Source organism: Alnus glutinosa, chromosome 5 (genome assembly GCF_958979055.1).
Source record: "Alnus glutinosa chromosome 5, dhAlnGlut1.1, whole genome shotgun sequence".
In the NCBI taxonomy this organism is placed as follows: domain Eukaryota; kingdom Viridiplantae; phylum Streptophyta; class Magnoliopsida; order Fagales; family Betulaceae; genus Alnus; species Alnus glutinosa.
In genome coordinates this window covers 3,873,787-3,891,597 of record NC_084890.1, presented here as the reverse complement: position 1 = coordinate 3,891,597, position 17,811 = coordinate 3,873,787, and the positions used below count along the sequence as shown (strand labels likewise).

The 17,811-nt window shown below is 36.5% G+C and overlaps 2 protein-coding genes across 2 annotated transcripts; both read right to left on the bottom strand.

The window, feature by feature from the left end:
- Nucleotides 1–173: 173 nt before the first annotated feature.
- LOC133868271 (putative cysteine-rich receptor-like protein kinase 9) lies at nucleotides 174–1,089 on the bottom strand. Its single transcript, XM_062305084.1, has 2 exons — nucleotides 1,006–1,089; nucleotides 174–884 (listed from the first exon to the last, which is right to left on the bottom strand). The coding sequence occupies exons 1-2, from the start codon at nucleotides 1,087–1,089 to the stop codon at nucleotides 174–176; spliced, it is 795 nt and encodes a 264-aa protein (XP_062161068.1).
- Nucleotides 1,090–2,769: 1,680 nt separating this feature from the next.
- LOC133867960 (cysteine-rich receptor-like protein kinase 10) lies at nucleotides 2,770–7,705 on the bottom strand. The gene is made up of 7 exons (XM_062304749.1): nucleotides 6,905–7,705; nucleotides 5,383–5,520; nucleotides 5,115–5,230; nucleotides 4,580–4,790; nucleotides 4,026–4,263; nucleotides 3,213–3,363; nucleotides 2,770–3,119 (listed from the first exon to the last, which is right to left on the bottom strand). Exons 1-7 carry the CDS (start codon nucleotides 7,686–7,688, stop codon nucleotides 2,808–2,810), a joined length of 1,950 nt encoding a protein of 649 aa, XP_062160733.1. The 5' UTR covers nucleotides 7,689–7,705; the 3' UTR covers nucleotides 2,770–2,807.
- Nucleotides 7,706–17,811: the final 10,106 nt, after the last annotated feature.

The following is a 17,811-nucleotide window of genomic DNA, read 5'->3' as shown; positions in this document are numbered from 1 at the left end:
TTTTTAAAGAGAGTTTTGCCAAACTTTTTTAATACATTTAAAAAGCATACTAAAAGAATAGATAACAATTTTATAGACTAAAAGTAGAGGAACTAAAATTAAAGGAAGTTCTTCTGTTCAATTTGAAGGAACTAAAATTAATTTTTACCGAGCAAATTACATACCCATGCTTTTTATAACGTACCAGGAGGAAGAGAAGGAGATACTGCCGTCAGATTGTAAAATGGATACAACTCGTATCTAATATTAGAACTCGGAAGCAGAACCTTTCCGCCTTGTTTTCCCGAGCAGCACTGAGGAAGAGAGCCTACGGCGATTTCCAAGCAACGCATACACAGATCCGCGCTCATCTCCGGCGAGCACTGCACCATGCAGTATAGCGTCTGTGAGCCCGTAAATTTTACTTCGGCCGACCCAAATTTCTTGTCCGATTGAGAATTAGCGAATCGAGTCGCCAGCGACTTCATTGTGGTTGACAACAATGCGTTGAAGCGGTCCAGCTCCAGGACGTTCTGGGTACTGGTCGGCAAGTTCTCGAAAGGCACCTGGTCGTTCAGGTAGGACTCGTTGGAGTACTGTAACGCGCACTCGTCGTACCAGATTAGCCCCACCTTGTCGGGGGGGCAGCGATTTCTTATATCCGTCATGGCAGTAGAGATGCAGTTTTGACAAAGATCAGGGGTTAGATCAGCCCGGCAGAGCAAACGGCCGATGACGACGTCGGGAGGGGCCTGGCCGGCCTTGGTTGTGTAGAAGCCGTTGGGGCGGGTGGCGTTAGAGTAAAGAGCGGAGAGGAGGAGGTTGAGGTTGGCTTGGTAGGTGCTGTTGGGAGTAAAAAAGCTTGAATTTGAGCCAGTGTGATCGGCGTAAGTAGGTGCAGCATGCTTCGGTGGTAATTAGGCTAAGCAAGGTTAAGAGGGAGAGAGTGATCACAAGGCATATGGGAAATTTGAAGGAAGCAGCGCCGGCCATGTTGGTGATTATTCTGACTGATCACTCTGTTACTTGCAAATTTGCAAGTGTCTTCAGCTTCACTTTACCGATCTTTCTTCCACTTCGTGCGTCTTTTTTTGGTTTTTTAGTAGCCATCAAGACGTATGTAGTTTGGAGTATTACATATTCGTATGGTAAATTTTTCACCTTACTGACTTCTAACCCACGCTACTAATATATATTCCTTACAAATGGATTCCGTGAAGCAGCATTTGGGTCAGTTCACAGAAATGAAGCAACAATTGGTTGAGATCAACACCAATATACAGGCCCTGTTAGAAGAGAGGCGGTCAAGATCAGATAGGGATGGGTGTCGGGTATATCGGTGTCGGAAACACCATTTTTGACTCCTGACCAAAATTGTCGATAAAATCGAGTAATTACTTGACTTTTGTTGGTGGAACAATATTTTTGAAAAATTTGAATAAATTGGTAATTGTCAGTTGGGTAAATTGGTAATTGCATAGAAAATGAAAAGGAAAGAAAAAGGAATGAAATCATTATATGGAATCTGAGAGAGCGAGAAACGACCACTTTCTAGGAAATTAAAATCACATGAAAGATCCTAAAGTGCATCAAAGATCTAATAAGTAACAAAATTCAACAACACAAACAAGGTCACAAGAGAATGAAGAGAGAGGAAGGAACCTTAGAATTGCACGAGGGGATACATATTGATGTTAAAAAAAAAAAAAAAAAATTCCCAAAATTCAGAGACACAAAAACGCAAACTCCAAAGAAAGAGAGTGGATAAGTGGATGATTACCAGAGACTCGGCCACCCAACCACCTTGACCTGACCAAATGACCTCACCGCCCTCTAACTCCACAGACAACACTGACTGAGGTTAGAGAGAGAGAGAAAGATGGGTAGCTGGGGGGCTGGGCGTGGGTCATGGCCGGTTGAGCAAGGGAAGTAGATGGGTGTGAGGTGTGAGCGGCGGGGAGGGAGTGATCTAGGGTTAGGTTAATCGAAATCGTGTGTGTGTGGACATTCAATAGCAAATGGTGTGGTTTGGGGAAAAAATCGAATATAAACTACCAAAACGGCGTCGTTTTACTCGTTATCAAAACAAAGTCGTCTTGATAACGAGTAAAACAAAATCGTTTTGGTACTCGGGTCGGGTCGATAGCCGACGAAAAACAACTTCTCACCGATTACCGACGGACAACAATTTTGAAAATTATTTTTATTCCGATTTTCAAATTTTAAATTATATGGTAGGCGGTCAAAGGTTGTTTAGTGGCAGTCGAAGGATTTTCGGTAGTCGATATTCTGATAATTTGCACACCCCTAAAATCAAAAAAGGAAGATAGGCGTGAATAAAGCATGGAATTTCCAAGGTTTTCTAAGAACCTAAAACCTATCTCGTTGCGTGTTTGGGAAATCATTCACGTAATAGTTTTAAAGTAGGCTTTTCTTTTCATACTCATACTTCAAAAGAGTGAGAAATGTAAGGGACATATTAGTAGTGTGAGTTAGGGGGTTGAAGTTTGGATTAGTGGATTAGAAGGGGTCCACTTGATTAGCCGATTGGGTCCGTAAAAGGGAGACCCAATAGGTAATAGGGGACTGAAGAAATTAGTAGGAAGTTGTATTGTTTTCCTTTGGAGGCCAAGCACCACGAATAGCCTTATCATTTATATCTTTCATTCATTCAATTCCATACATTTCCATCTCAATCACTTCATACGTTTATTACATTCCACAATAATTCATACTCTGTATCCATTCATAATACAGATTACATATAAAAAAAATATGTTAAGAGTTCCACAACTTACTAACATATAGTGATTTCAAAGAACAGCAAACTATCGAGGGTATATTTCAGTAAATGATGCTTCATTAACTGACAACGAAACTGATGAATTGTCCACTGCCTTGTTCGGCATGGTTCTACTTTGAAGTAAAAATGCTGGCTGGTTAGGTAATGGCAGCGTAATTGCAGAGTAATTGTTAAGCATGAGAACTATTGTCGCCATTGTTGGTCGGTTTGCTGGATCTTCCTGAACGCACAATAAGCCCATTTGGATGCACCTCAGGACCTCATTTCTTGAACAAGAATGTCTCACAGTGGGATCCAACAATTCCAAGGGTGTACCACTCCTCCATTGTTTCCAAGCCTGCATTCGTTCATTCAAAATAAGCACCATATGTTATTTACTTTATTTTCATAAAAGCAACACAAATATTGAAATTATAGGATCCATACTCACATAACTCAGCAGGTCCTCAGCAAGTTCTGATTGATAAGAACGGTTGTTCTTCTTCCCACTTATAATCTCTAGCACTAAGACTCCGAAGCTAAAAACATCTGACTTTACGGAGTATCGGTCATGCATAGCATATTCTGGAGGCATGTAACCACTACAAACCAATACCCCATCAAAACAACAATTGAAGTAAAAAGATGAGATAAAAATTATCCAAGGTTGTTCATAGTACCATATTAGTAGAATCCTATCAGAGCAACAACTGAAATAAAAAGATGAGACAAAAATTATCCAAGGTTTGTTCATAGTATCATATTAGTTTTAGAATTTAGTTTATCTCAAGCTAAATGATCTCCTAGGATAATGTATTGTGAGTATACGAGTAAGTGATGAATCCCACGTTGGGTAAAGACATATAGAGTATTAGTAGTTAATATACATAAGTGAAACCAAACTTATTAGAATAAGCTTTTGATATGGAGTGATGTCTAAAAATGTAGATTAATGTGTTTTTGTGGACTACAATAACCATACATTTTCCTTTTCGGTAATTCTCACATGCAAAAATGTTGTGTGTGCACTTGTGCTTGTCGTATCCCACATTAAGAAAGTACAAAGAAAAACAATAGTTAATATACTTAAGTGTACCTAAACCCATTAGCTTAGGCTTTTGGGTTAGAAGTAGTGTCTTAGTATATGTATGTTAACTTACTCTTGTTAGACTCCCTAATGTTTCTCTCCCCAACGGAAAGATAATAGAGTTTTGTTGATCTAGATTATTATGCAAAGATGAAATAAACATATATAAAAACTTACTATGTTCCAACAATTTTTCTTGTATTTGCTTGAGTTTGATCTGCTACAAATATCCTTGCCAAGCCAAAATCTGAAATCTTTGGATTCATATTGTCATCTAACAAAATATTGCTAACTTTGAGATCACGATGAATAATTCTAATCCGAGAATCTTCATGAAGATAAAGAATCCCACGGGTTATTCCTTCAATAATCTTGTAACGTCTTGACCAATCCAATTGTCTTCGGTTTACGGGATCTATTATTTTGTCAAAATTACTCAAGTAAGAATTAAAGGAGCGAAATTCAACAGATTAAGAAAATGTAAGTTCAAATCCCTTAATGAAAAGTATTTCAAAAAAATAAAAAACTTTAGTCTCTCATTATTTCATAGAGCTTCAGCTCCTTAGCTTTGATTCAGTTTGTGAAAAGTTCATGGTAAATGAATTATTGAAGGATTTGCAAGTCATTAATATCATGTATTCTTCAACGGCTATTCATGCATGCATTCATATAGACATAAAATAAATGGTAAAAAAGGAAAAGAAGTGGACATAAGTTCAGATTGACCCAACCGAATAGAAAGTAATCAAGGCTTTTGTTGGGCACGTATTCATAGACAAGTAACTTTTCTTTTCCTTCCTCGCAAAATCCTAGTAGCCTCACTAGATTTCTGTGATGAAGCTTGGCTATCAATACAACCTCATTCTTGAATTCTGTTGCACCTTGTCCGTGTCTTTCGGATAGCCTTTTCACGGCAATTTGTTGTCCATTAAAAAAGGTACCCTGTGTTAAAATATAAATTAAATGATTAAATTCATTTTCTTCCTATCAACTTCAGTTTTTGGGATAAGAGCTGAACATATGGTATCGAAGCGAAAGTCATGAGTTCGAACCATATTTCTATATATAATTCACCTCTTATTTTAATTAAATATTTTACGCATTGGCCTCACTTATATATTAAGGAGGAGTTTAATGCCACACATAAGTGAGAGTATTAAAATATAAATTAAATAATTAAGCTTTTTTAACACCTTGAAAATATACTTTAACCTCTGTAGGGTGCATATGAAGCTATCTAAACTTAGCATGCTAAATAATTCTTACCTTATAAACCACGCCAAATCCTCCTTCACCAATCTTGTTATCATCTGAGAACTTGTCCGTGGCAGCTTCAATTATATCCAAATCAAATTGCAAGGACTCTATGGTTGTAATTTCATCTCCAACTAAACATCCAAACAGTAAATACAATAATTCTTAAAATGAAAAGATTTCAATTGCAAATTTTTGACACCACAAAGACTTTTTTTTTTAAATAAAATAAAATAAAATTAATTATTTCGTGATCAAAGATTTTTTTTTTTTCCTTCACCATTTTCTTCGGATAAAGTGTAGTGTTTCTTCCTTGGTCTCCTCCGAAGTAAGGAATAGGCAATGAAGAAAAGAACCACAGAGACAGCAATTGGGATAACAATGGCGACAATTGTCAGCGACGACATTTTGCTTCCTCCTGCATACAACAATATGCATCATTGGCATGCTACAGATTAACGAAGAAAGTCTAATGGACTTTTGATTGGGAATAAATTCTAAAGCAAGGGAATGGGAGAATGGCGGCGCAAGAGCCTAAGAGCTGTGGTTTGTGGTTTGTAAATTGGCTTGAAGAGCTACAGTTTATACTGTGGAGGCAAAGGATACTTTGGAAGTGTGTATATATATATATATATATATATATTAATAATCTCAAAATATCGATAGTAAGATATATTAATTAAATTAAAATATCAGGAGAAATTATAAATTGAAGTAATGTTATACGTACATCTGATTTTTTTTAACATTTGGAGTATGAAAATTGATTTTTTATTAGAAAATCATGCTACATATTCTTTCATAAGAGCAAAGAGTGGTAAATAGAATTACTCCGTAAATTAATATTATTAGATTGAAGAAATAAGTGTAATTCTACAAAAATTAAATATGATTTCAACTTTTTTGTCTTTAAGGACGTACTCTTCAAAGGTAAACGAGAAATAGACGTGACGTGACTCTCTTTCAATTGAAAAACCAAAAAACCCCATGTATTATTGATTATTAAATTTTTTTTTTTTTTTAGGAGAAACTATTTTTTTTTTTCCAATTTTTAGGAGAGCCTATATTTTCTCTTTTTAACTACTAACAAATTTGTAATGCCTCCCAATTTTAATTTTTGCAATATTTCTCAATTTATCATTGGTTCTAATATATGTCTCCTTTTGATACATTTTGACAAAAACATATTTAATAATAATAAAAAAAAGACAATTTATAAAAAAATACAAAAATAAAATAAAAATACAAGTAATGTTTCTTACACAATTCTTACACAACTTTTACACAATTCTAACTACTTTTTTTTTTTTTATGATTAACCATTGAATTTATTTTCCTACATGTGGACCCTAAATATTCAATGGTTGATATTTAAAAAAATTTATTAGAGCTGTATAAAAGTTATCCAACAAATATTACTTTTTTTTTAAACAGTATTATTTTTATCACTTTGAACACGCATGAAAACATTATAGATGATAAATTGGAAGACATAGTAAAAATTAAATTGGAAGGGACATTACAAATTTGTTGATAGCTAAAGGGAGTGTGGTTTTCCCTATTTTTTAAATAATACAATATTTTTAAAACTCAAAGATTTGGAAAAAAAGGCCATTGAGAATTAGATTTTTTTTTTATGGATAAGGATCCATCGTAATTTACTTGTTCTAATGGTTACTTAAAAAAAATTTATTTAGGCATATACATGGTTACGTCTTAATGTAAAGGTATCATATCGATCTCTTACTAATAACCTAGAGATCGAGATAATTGAGTGGATCACGGACAATCTCTTTTCATACCTGGAGGAAGAGGAGGAAATGCAGGCGAAGCAGCTGTGAAGTTGTAAAATGGGAACACTTCATATCTAATATTACAACTTGGTAGCAGAACCCTTCCGCCTTGTTTTCTATAACAGCACGAAGGAAGATCTCCTATGGCGCTTTGGAGACATATATTGCAATCGGACGCAGTCAGGTCCGGCGTGCACTGCACAAGGCTGTAAAGCGTCTGTGAACTGTTGAATTCCTCTTTCTCCGTCGCAAACTTCTTTCCCGTCAAAGAATTCGACACAAGAGTCGCCAACGAATTCATTGTCCTGACCAGCAAGTCGTTGAAGCGGCGGCCTATCTCTGTGTCTAGGATAAACCGCGTGTTCAGCAGGGAAAGGGATGTCCTGGGCCCGTCGTTAATGGTGGCGAAGATGGATTCGTTGGAGTAACGTAACAAGCACTCGTCGTACCATATTGTAGCCCCAATCTGAAAGGGGCAGCGTCGTAGTATCTCTTTGGCTGCGTTGGCGACGCAGTCTTGACAGACTGTGGTGTTGACGTTGCCACGGCACAAAAATAGCCCGGAGACCTCGCTAGCGGAGGCGTTGGAGAACCCAGTGACCAGAGTGGCGTTAGAGGAAAGAGAAGAGAGGACGAGGTCGAGATTGGATTGGTAGGTGCTGTTGTCGGTGAAGGCTGTGCCTGAGCAAGAGTGATAGCTGTAAGTGGGTGCTGCTTCATTGCCACTGGCAAGGCTAAGCAACGAAATCACCAAGAGAGACGAAAGGAATATAAGAAATTTGAAAGAAGGCATTTTTGGGCAGGGTTCGTTCATCAGTTAATCGATCGATCTCTGCAGTCTCTTCCATTCCATGTTTGTTTCATCAATGAGATGCAGATTTGACGAGGACACGGGTGGTGATCAGAGATGCAATTGGGGCCTTTTGACTATGGTCAACAAAAGCAGCTTTGATTATTTTGCTTTCCTCTAGGTAGACGGAGACTCGGAGAGATCTTTTTTCCAAACCTAAAAGATACGCCAGGGACCAGGGTGGACGGAAGAAGTTGCTCTTACAACATCCAAATCTAAATGGGGCAGGAGAATTAATTGGAGTTTATAAAATTTACATTTATAAATCTGGTGTTTTCATTTATATTGAATTGAGTAATTTTTTTGCACAACTCTTACATAATTCTAACAATTTTTTTTTTAAGATCAACCATTGAATATTTAGGGTCCACATATAGGAAAATAAATCTAATGGTTTATCATAAAATAAATAATAAATAAATAAAATTAATTAGAGTTGTGTAAAAATTGTGCAAGAATCATTACTTGATTGAATTTTTTGTTTTTAAACCGACGTGTCAACCACTTATTGGATCTGTAAAATATGAGTTTTACACCAAATCTTGATACAAGGTATCTCTTAATCTTTTACTACACTACATGAGAAGCACAAAGTTTATATATTTAAATTATTAAAAAAATATGTATTTTGTATATCCTAAAAAAAACACATAATAATTTATAAACCGTGATATAATTGGACCTTTGAATAAGATTGGAGGGCGGTACGACTGGTCGCAGCACTATCTGAACGCGATTGCAATCGAGTGCTACTAATTGAGCCACTGAGACTCTCGATCACATTCTCGTTGAATTGGGCTGCGGCCAAGCACCAATAAGAGACCTCCCACGAGCCTCGATTGCATTCCCAACCCGAAAAGGTTGCAATAGCGTCACACCAAGAGACTTCTCATTAGGCCCGGTTGCTGCCCGTCCCAACCATCTTATTTATATACATTGCTTTAAAATTCGACCGCTACAAGTTGTGTAGCTAGTTGTTCGTTGCCCAAGGATATTATGTCTGAAAGGCTAGAGCAATATTTTAAAGAAGGATGTACAAGCATGATGACAAATAATAGTTACTCAAAATTCTAAGATGATTGTAAACTCAAATGTGAAGTGTAGGCCATTTTGATGTATCACGAGTGAGATCAATCTATGGTCAACATATCTGTGCATAGGGTGATCGCATATACCAGTATGGGAACACCCTTTTCAAAAAGGAAACTAAATTATTTGATAAGAACAAAGTAATAAGGAATATTTCCCTTGACATATAATAATTACTCAAAATTCTAAGATGATTGTGAACTCAGATGTAAAGTGTAGGTCATTTTGATGTACCATGAGTGAGATCAATCTATGGTCAACATATCTATGCATAGGGTGATCGCATATAGCAGTATGGGAACACCATTTTCGAAAAGGAAACTAAATTATTTGATAAGAACAAAGTAATAATGAATATTCCCTTTGATGTATATTTAATAAAAATGACTATCATTAAGCTCAAGCCAAAGTGTTTCGGTGGGATATACTAAAACTTTATTTTGTGCAAGGTGAGATAAAATCTCATAGGGTACAAAAAGGAAAATCATATAATTAAATCAGGTTATCAAGAAAAAAAATGTAGTGAACAAAGCAACAGATTGACATTGGTTTAGCTAGGGAATGATTCCATTAAGGGGTAATATGTAATAAATAAGTACATAACAATGATTAATTCATTAAATCAAAAATACATATTAAAGTGCAGTCACGTTTGTTTAGTGGTATCAATTGTAATTAATAGTATCATGTGATATTGTCACAAACCTATTGAAGCTAATTGTATTTTTCCTTTTAGGTCCCTCGTTGAGGTGATATAAATTGAATATTTGATTTGAGCCTCGGTTATGCATTTATTTATTTGATTGTTTTATTTGATAAAACATGGCCAAATGAATTTAATTCCTAAGTGACTAATTACTTAGAGATAATTGGTCTTAGAAATTTATTTCCTAATGGTTTAAGCAATTAAAGAGTTTTTGACTCTTGGAATTTATTCCAAAAGGCTTAAGTGGAGTTAAATAAGTATTGAGTCTAAGGGATAAAACTCAAGCCCATGCTTAAGAGTGACTAGTACTGGGCTAGGGTTAAAACCCTTTCCAGAGGACTCAGAAGAATTGTTGTAGAATATTTTATTCCAAGATGAAAAAGGCTGAACAAAGAAGTAATCTGCACAGAATTTCACTAAGAATGAAATACCCTGGTGAAGGAAAGAATCTAGAAGATTTACAGCTGAGAAAATCGGCTTTCCCTACAAACCATCCAAACGCCCTAATCAGAAACTCCGTGTCCGATCAAGGTCCGAACGCTACAGTAGACTGTGGAGTTAGTAGCTCAAGGTCCAGAAGAGGTTCAGACGGCCCAGTAGACGCTAAAGTCAGTAAGTCTCCGTTCGCACAGGATCCGGACGAAAATGTGATGATTGCGGACGAAGAAAGGGTTTTCATGATATTGTCCAGACGCCAAGGTTACTGGTCCGGACACGTGATAGAAACTTACTAAAGATTCAAGTGAAGGTCCGGACACCACAAGCATTGTCTGGATACCGCCTATGGAAATCCGAGTTTGTGTAGAATTAGGATTTCTGGAGCCTATTTAAAGAGATTTGCAGGCTATGTATTTGTAAGAATTCAGTATAGAATTCATGCGTGCTAAGAAAGAGTGTTTAGGTAGATATTGTTAGATGTGCTAACTCGCTTAGATTATTTGTGTGATTTGATCAACCTTTTGAAATCTATCTTAGAGATGAGCTCTAAGTTAAAGGAGTCCATTAAAAAATTCTTCAAACAGGAGGTCTGGTTAAGAGGCGTTCACATATAGGTACGTGTCAGAGTTAAAGGAACAACTATTGCATAAGGGGTATGCGAGTACGACTGCTTTGTAACTAGCCTTTTGTTTTGAATAGTGGATTTCCTGGGTTTAGCTGCCCCAAAGTGGTTTTTCTCTTTGGTACAAAGAGTTTCCACTTCGTCACCAAAATATCTGTGTCATTTACTTTCCGCATTTTATATTTTGGTTGATTGGTTGATCACACACACACAAATGAATCTTTATTTTTTTTTTAATTGGTATCAGAGCGGGTTCACTCGTGTTTGAATTAATTTCCTGAGTGCTATCCTAAACTCAGTTTCTGTTCTAACATATCTTTAAATCTTAATTTCGTTCTTGTCTTTGATGGCATAAATTATGGCTATTGGAAAGCAAGGATGAGTTTCTTTTTAAAATCTATAGACGTTTGGCACATTGTTGAATATGGATGGACACCACCGGATGCAACAACTGCTGAATGGACTATCATTCAAACCAATGCTCGGCTTTCCAATGATAAAGCCTTAAATGTCCTTTGCCAAGCTCTTTCACGATCTGAATTCTCACGAATCTCACATTGTGAAACTGTTTGGGAAACATGGGAAATATTGGAAACCACATATGAAGACACAAAAATTGTTAAATTTGTCAAACTTTAAATGTTGGTTTCCCAATTTAAAGGAATTAAGATGTTAGAAGACAAATCTTTTAATGAATTTTATATCAAGATCTGTGATTTGAGAAATTCCATAGTAAGTCTTGGTAAAAAGATCTCGGATGCAAAGTTCATTAAAAAGATTCCCATATCTTTACCTGAGCATTTCAGAATAAAGGCGACCACAATTGAAGAAAGCAAGGATCTTGATGCCATGAAGATCGCGGAGCTCGTAGGGTCTCTTCAAACCTATGAGTTTTCCCTGCCCCCTGTCAAGTAGGCCAAGTCCATAGCACTCAAAGCATCAAAAAGCAAAAGCAAAAGTTCTTCAAATGAAGAAACAGATGAAGAGGAGGGATTTTCCATGCTTGCCAAAAATTTCAGAAAATTAATGAAGAATAAGAAATTCAAGATGAAGCCGATAAGAAGGATCCTAGAGACCCTAGATGTTATGAATGTTCAGGCTATGGTCACATGCGGGCAGATTGCAGGAATCTCAAGCATGCAAAAGGACAGGCTCTCAATGTCACTCTCAGCGATGCTTCAGAGGAAGAAAAAGAGACTCTAGGCAAGGATATGAAATTTCTAGCCTTTATAGCTTCACATAATGATCATGAGGAGTCCAAGTCTTATTACTCTGAGAGTAATGATGAGGAAGAACTTAAGGAGGCTTACAAGACTCTGTTTGTCAAGTTTGTCAAACTGAGAGAGAGACACCAAAAGAATGTGTTAGAGCTGAACATGTTAAAGACAAAGAAAAGCACATTACTACGGAAGATCAAGGACTTGGATGATGAATTGGTAGAAGCTCAGTTGATGTTGGACAAATTCATAGACAACAAGCTAGCCCAGATGTTGTCAGAACAAAAGTGTTTATCAAACAAGACTAGTCTAGGCTTTGTCGCTACTACTTCTGATGTCTCCAACATTGTCTCGTCTTCAAAAACTTTGTTTGTGAAGCCTAAAGTTGACAAGCCTCAGAATGCCTGTATGGATAAGGGTAAGGGCATAGTTGGTGATGAAACTAAAGCTCATACAGAGCCAGTCAAGAAGCCTCCCAACAAAAGAAGTCAACCCATCTGTCATCATTGTGGCATCAACGGTCACATCTGACCTCATTGTCCACAGCTCCGTGCTCAGAAGCCTAAGGTCAAGAAGCAAGAACCCAAGAAAGCAAAATCAGGCTCCAAAGCACCCAACGCACATCATGCTCCTCAGTATCGGCGGCCACATCCCCAAAGATTTGTTCATACTTGCTGTCAGTATGGTAAGACTGGACACAACAAATCCCAGTGTTTCAAGACAAAGCCTCGTGAGCCCAAGAGTGTCCTAAGCAGATTGGACACACTGGACAAGGCTCACATTCTTGCCCCAAAAGTCAAGAAGTTATGGGTAAGGAAAGATGAAACCATTCACCCCTTGAGGGGAAGTGGACTCACCTAGTAGGTGCGTACATGGCATGTCTAGGATCATGGTTCCTAATCCTAGAGTATGTCGAATTTATGCATTGCATCTTGATTTCATTGTCATATATTGCGTATGTTATGCATCTCTGATTGGAACTATTCATTTTATCCTCATTCTTCTCTTGTTGTTTTAAGAGAATCTTCTGCAAGTCTTCATAAAGATGACAGAAAAAGCACATCGTGCTGCTGCTTTTTTGTCTTGGTAATTTCAAACCTCTCTATGAGGACAGGTTTGTCTTTACATAACATGCTAGAATTAGATTTTGTCTTATTCTCTCAAAGGCATGTTTTTGTTGTTTTTGTAATTTTTTTTTTCAACAAAATAAGAAAAAGGGGGTGGGGGGGGGGGGGGGGGGAGATGTAGTAACAAAAGTTATTTTTCTTTTTGTTTAGCTTTTCAGATATCTCATGTATTTTTACCTGATATCTCAGTTTATTGTGTGTTGATTAACTATGCTTATATATAATTGAGATTTTAGTCTGACATCTATTGAGTTTCTTTGCTGCGCGCATCTAAATGCTAGATAGTCTATTCCTCTCATGTGATGAAATTATGCATTATCCAAAGCTCCCCTCAGGTAAATTTTTTATCTCTAATTTTTAACTTCTGGAAATTCTTGTGAGAGATTTTTTTTTTTTTTTTTTTTGCAAAGATGGTCAAATTGACCAACTTGCAAGTTGAACCTATAACATAAAAATTCTGACATTCTTTCTAGGTTACAGCACAAACAATAAAAGTATTAAAATTCTCAGAAAATTTGGATAGAAAAAGATCCACAACTGAGTGTGCTGTTAAATAAATTCTTGCATTTGTCCATATAGAAAGAGTCAGTGACCAAATCATTGCGGAAATAGATGACCACTAACGGACTAAGTAAAAGAAAAAGTGTTGATTCTTAGGGGGAGTGTATCAGATAAGGGTGACTAAGCCTTAGTAAGATAAGATTTGACTTTTGACTCATCAAACTTGAAATTTTCTCTCATTTAGAAAATTCAGTTGTTTTAAACCTTATCATTGAACACATTACCTTACTGAGAAATCTTTCACACACGATACGCAAAGCATGAGTTGAGTAAAATATTTAAATTTTTCATCTGCAGAGAATTTTTGGCTCATTAATTACTTGACTCTCAATTATATGTTTGCATATTTTTGATTTTCTATTTGACTGTGTTATCAGTTTTAAATATATGCGTGTTTTTAAGCTAATTTTAGGGAAAAATTCATTTGCCTGCTATTTTTTCTTTTTCTTTTTTCAGCTTTTTTGTGTGGAACGTTCGGATGGCTGTGGCTAAGCATCCGGACACGCATGGGACAGTCAGTCTGAGAGATTGCCGTCCGGACGCACGACCTTAGGGTTTTATATTGTTCTCCCTGCGCTGCTTGCCGCATTTTTTTTCCTTGACTTGAGATTTTTGTTTTGATTTTCTCTTGTTTTCTCTCGATTTCTCTCGTGATTTTGGATACTTTTCGACTTTTAGTGCCTTATCTCATCTTCTTTTTTATTCCAGGTATGTCCTTTATCTCTACTTATATTTTATTTGGCTTAACATCTTTCTAGAAAATAGGGTTACGAACTTATGAGGTTATTGGAATTTATTGAGATATTTGTTTGAGATAATGTCTGCATGGGGAATATTCTTGCTGTTTACTAGGATTGGAATTTTTTTTTGGGCATTATTTATGACATGCTTAAATTGGCTTTTTATTGCATGCATGCATATGTTATTCTTATCCTACATTAGTTTTTGCATGGGCAATTTTGTTTTGAAAAAGCATGCATTTTATAGCTATTATAATGCTGATTTCTTTTTGGCATATTACTGGATTATCTAACATGTGTTTTGGATATTTCGGTTTTTTTTTTTTCTTGGATATTTCTATGTTTCTTTTTCAGGAAAATGTCTTATACCGACTCCTAGGGCCGATCCCGCAAGAGATCAAGGACTAAACTTGCTGCTGCCAAGGCAAGGATGGAGAAAAAAGGCATTGTAATAAAGCGGGCAATTGTTCAACAAGATGTGATGGTGGCTCCAATTGACTTTATTCATCAGATCTTCAGAGATAATGAGTGGACGAACCTGTTCACATCCACCAAAACTTATCCAAAGAGTTCGTGAGTTCTATCTTCACTTGGAGACAGTTGATATTCTACAGCAGTGGCTGATGCTTAAGACTACTGTTCAGGGAGTAGAAATTCGGATTGATCCTGATCTCATCAGCTCTAACTGGCATCCCTCTGGTGCATCCTATTAGGAGTCCCTTCCCAAGTCTTGCTAATGCCCCCTCCTAAGAAGAATTGCTAGCATTCCTTGTTCCTTCTGGAGCACAACTCTGGGGACCCAATCAGACATATCTTCCTATTGGCTGGCTGCCTTATCCACAGCGACATACGGCTCGCATACTGCTCCAGAACATCTGGCCTCTCTCTCATCACTCTAGCCTCACTCTCAAAAGAGCCAGACTTTTGTTTGCCATTGTCAATGGTATCCCCTTCTGTTTATGCAAGCATATCATCCAGACAATGATGGAATCACAAGAGGATAATCAATCTGCATTACCTTTTGGAGGACTAGTTACTACAATCTGCAAACGGTTTGTGACAGACATTCCATCTTATGAGCCTGAAGACAAACCAGAAGGACCTTTCAGCAAGAAGACAGTAATGAAGTCTGATGCTCAGCTTCTGATAGACTGGGAGCCTAAGGAGCCAGCTCCTCCACCTCGTCCAGTTCAACCAGAGCCATCAACATCTTCCTCTCAGGCAACTCCTCCCAGTGATGCCATCTTGAGTGCAATAGACCGGATCTCAAGGCGTATAGAGTCCATGGACACCTATTAGCGTGAGCAGTACCAAGTGTTGGATTCAAAAGTGGATCAGGTCAACATCAATGTGGAGCAGTGCCTTCAATATTTGGAATCTGATGATGAGGAAAATTAAGTGTTGTGTCACTTACACTTTGTTTTTCAGTTTTTTTATTTTTAGTATTTTTCAACCTTTTGTGGTTTTTTTTTTTTAATTTTTTTTTTCTGACTTATTACTCTGTTTACCCTTTGTCCTTTTGAGAAAAAAAAGGAGGGTAATCTTTATTTTTGGTATAAGTCATTTTTTGTCCCAAAATGGCCAAAAGGGGAATTTGTTAGTTTATTTTTGTTGCCTAAATTTTGGTTGACAAAAATGCCTCTATATCTTGGATTTCCATATCAGGGACTTCCAAAATAGAGACATCGTAATGCAAGAGGACTCCAGAAGAATTGTTACAAGATGGAAAGGGCTGAACAATGAAGTAATCTGCACATAATTTCACTAAGAATGAAATATCTTGGTGAAGGAAAGAATTTGGAAGATTTACAGCTCAGAAAGTCGGTTTTCCCAGTAGATCGTTCGGAAGCCTAGTTGCCATGGTCCGGACGCCCTAGTCAGAAACTCAGTGTCCAATCAGGGTCCGAATGCTACAGTAGACTGTGGAGTCACTAGCTCAAGGTCCGGAAGAGGTCCGGACGGCCCAGCAGACGCTGAAGTTAGTAAGTCTCCGTTTGTACAGGGCCCAAACGAAATGCGATGACTTCGGACAAAGAAAGGGTTTTCATGATATCGTCCGGACGCCAAGGTTACTGATCCGGACACGCATCAAAAACTTACTGAAGATTCAAATAAAGGTTCGGACACCACAAGCACTGTCCGGACGCCGCTTATGGAAATCCAAGTTTGTATAGAATTATGATTTTTGAAGACTATTTAAAGAGGCTTGGAAGCAGTGTATTTGTAAGAATTCAGTATAGAATTCATGTGTGCTAAGAGAGGGTGTTTAGGAAAATATTGTTAGATGTATTAACTCTCTTAGAGTATTTGTGTGATTTGATCAACCTTTTGAAGTCTATCTTAAAGATGAACTCTAAGCTAAAGGAGTCCATTGAAGAACCCTTCAAATAGGAGGTCTGGTTGAGAGGCGTTGACGTATAAATATGTATCAGATTTAAAGGTACGATTACTGCATCAGGGGTATGTGAGTACGTCTGCTTTGTAACTAGCTTTTTCTTCTGAATAGTGAATTTCCTGGGTTTAGCTGCCTCGGAGTGGGTTTTTCTCACTGGTACAAAGAATTTCCACTTCATCACCTAAATAACTTGTTATTTACTTTCTACATTTTATATTTTGGTTGGTTGGTTGATCACACACGTACAAAGGAATCTTTATTTTTTCAATTTTCTCCCCTTGGTCATGCACCATAGGGTTAGGACTAGGTGTCCTAGTTCTTTTATGACTCCGGCCTGTCCTAGTTTTACTATGGCTCCAATCTTAATTCTACTATGACTCCAGTCCTAGTTCTACTACAAATGTAGTTTATCTCCTACTCCAATTATAATTGTAAATCCAAGTGTGTAAATAAAGGACCATAGTGAAGCATAAATGACACGTTGATTGATTGATATTTGATAGAATTCACCAATTCGTAAGTTGAAAAACTGCGAGACTCAAGTTTTATAAATATTTTTGTGAAAGGCACAAGAACGTGCAAAGAGAATCAAGAGAAATATTCAACATAAAATATTTGGTGTATCAAGTTTATGCTTTTACCTAGTCTATTGATTTGAGAGTAGTTTGTGAAAAGTTCATATACCCCTTTTAAACTACCACCCAATTGTCTATGTGACCTTAAACTACCAATTGTGTCAATGTCCCCTCCTAAACTACCAAACAATGTCAATGTCCCCTCAATGACAAAAATACCCTTCATAAAATTATCAAATTCTTAAAATTATTTTAAAACAATTTTTTTTTTTTAAAAAAAATAAATTAAATATTTAAAAACAAAACGAAAATATAAAAAATATAAACCAAGGTTTTACAATATTTTTTTTTTAGATTTTGTTTTATATAATTTTGGCCACCCCCTTGGATTTTTTTTCATTTTTTTCGTTTTATAATTTTTATTTTTCTAAAAAAATCAATTTTTTTTTTCTTTAAAAAAAAGTTGTTTGGTTTTTAGTTTTAGTTTTATATATATATATATATATATATATATATATATATATATATATATATATATTTGTCTTGTTGAAACTTTTTTAGGGTTATTTTTGTCTTTTTGTTGGCTTTAGGAGGGA

Excerpts from the sequence above, each read along its gene's own strand:
- LOC133868271 (XM_062305084.1), bottom strand. The coding sequence starts at position 1,089 with ATGGCTACTAAAAAACCAAAAAAAGACGCACGAAGTGGAAGAAAGATC. Across the intron at positions 885-1,005 it reads AGACACTTGCAAATTTGCAA|CATGCTGCACCTACTTACGC; the intron begins GTAACAGAGTGA and ends TTACCACCGAAG.
- LOC133867960 (XM_062304749.1), bottom strand. The coding sequence starts at position 7,688 with ATGCCTTCTTTCAAATTTCTTATATTCCTTTCGTCTCTCTTGGTGATT. Across the intron at positions 4,264-4,579 it reads CCTTGATTACTTTCTATTCG|ATCCCGTAAACCGAAGACAA; the intron begins GTTGGGTCAATC and ends ACAAAATAATAG. Across the intron at positions 3,120-3,212 it reads CTGAGGACCTGCTGAGTTAT|GCTTGGAAACAATGGAGGAG; the intron begins GTGAGTATGGAT and ends GAACGAATGCAG.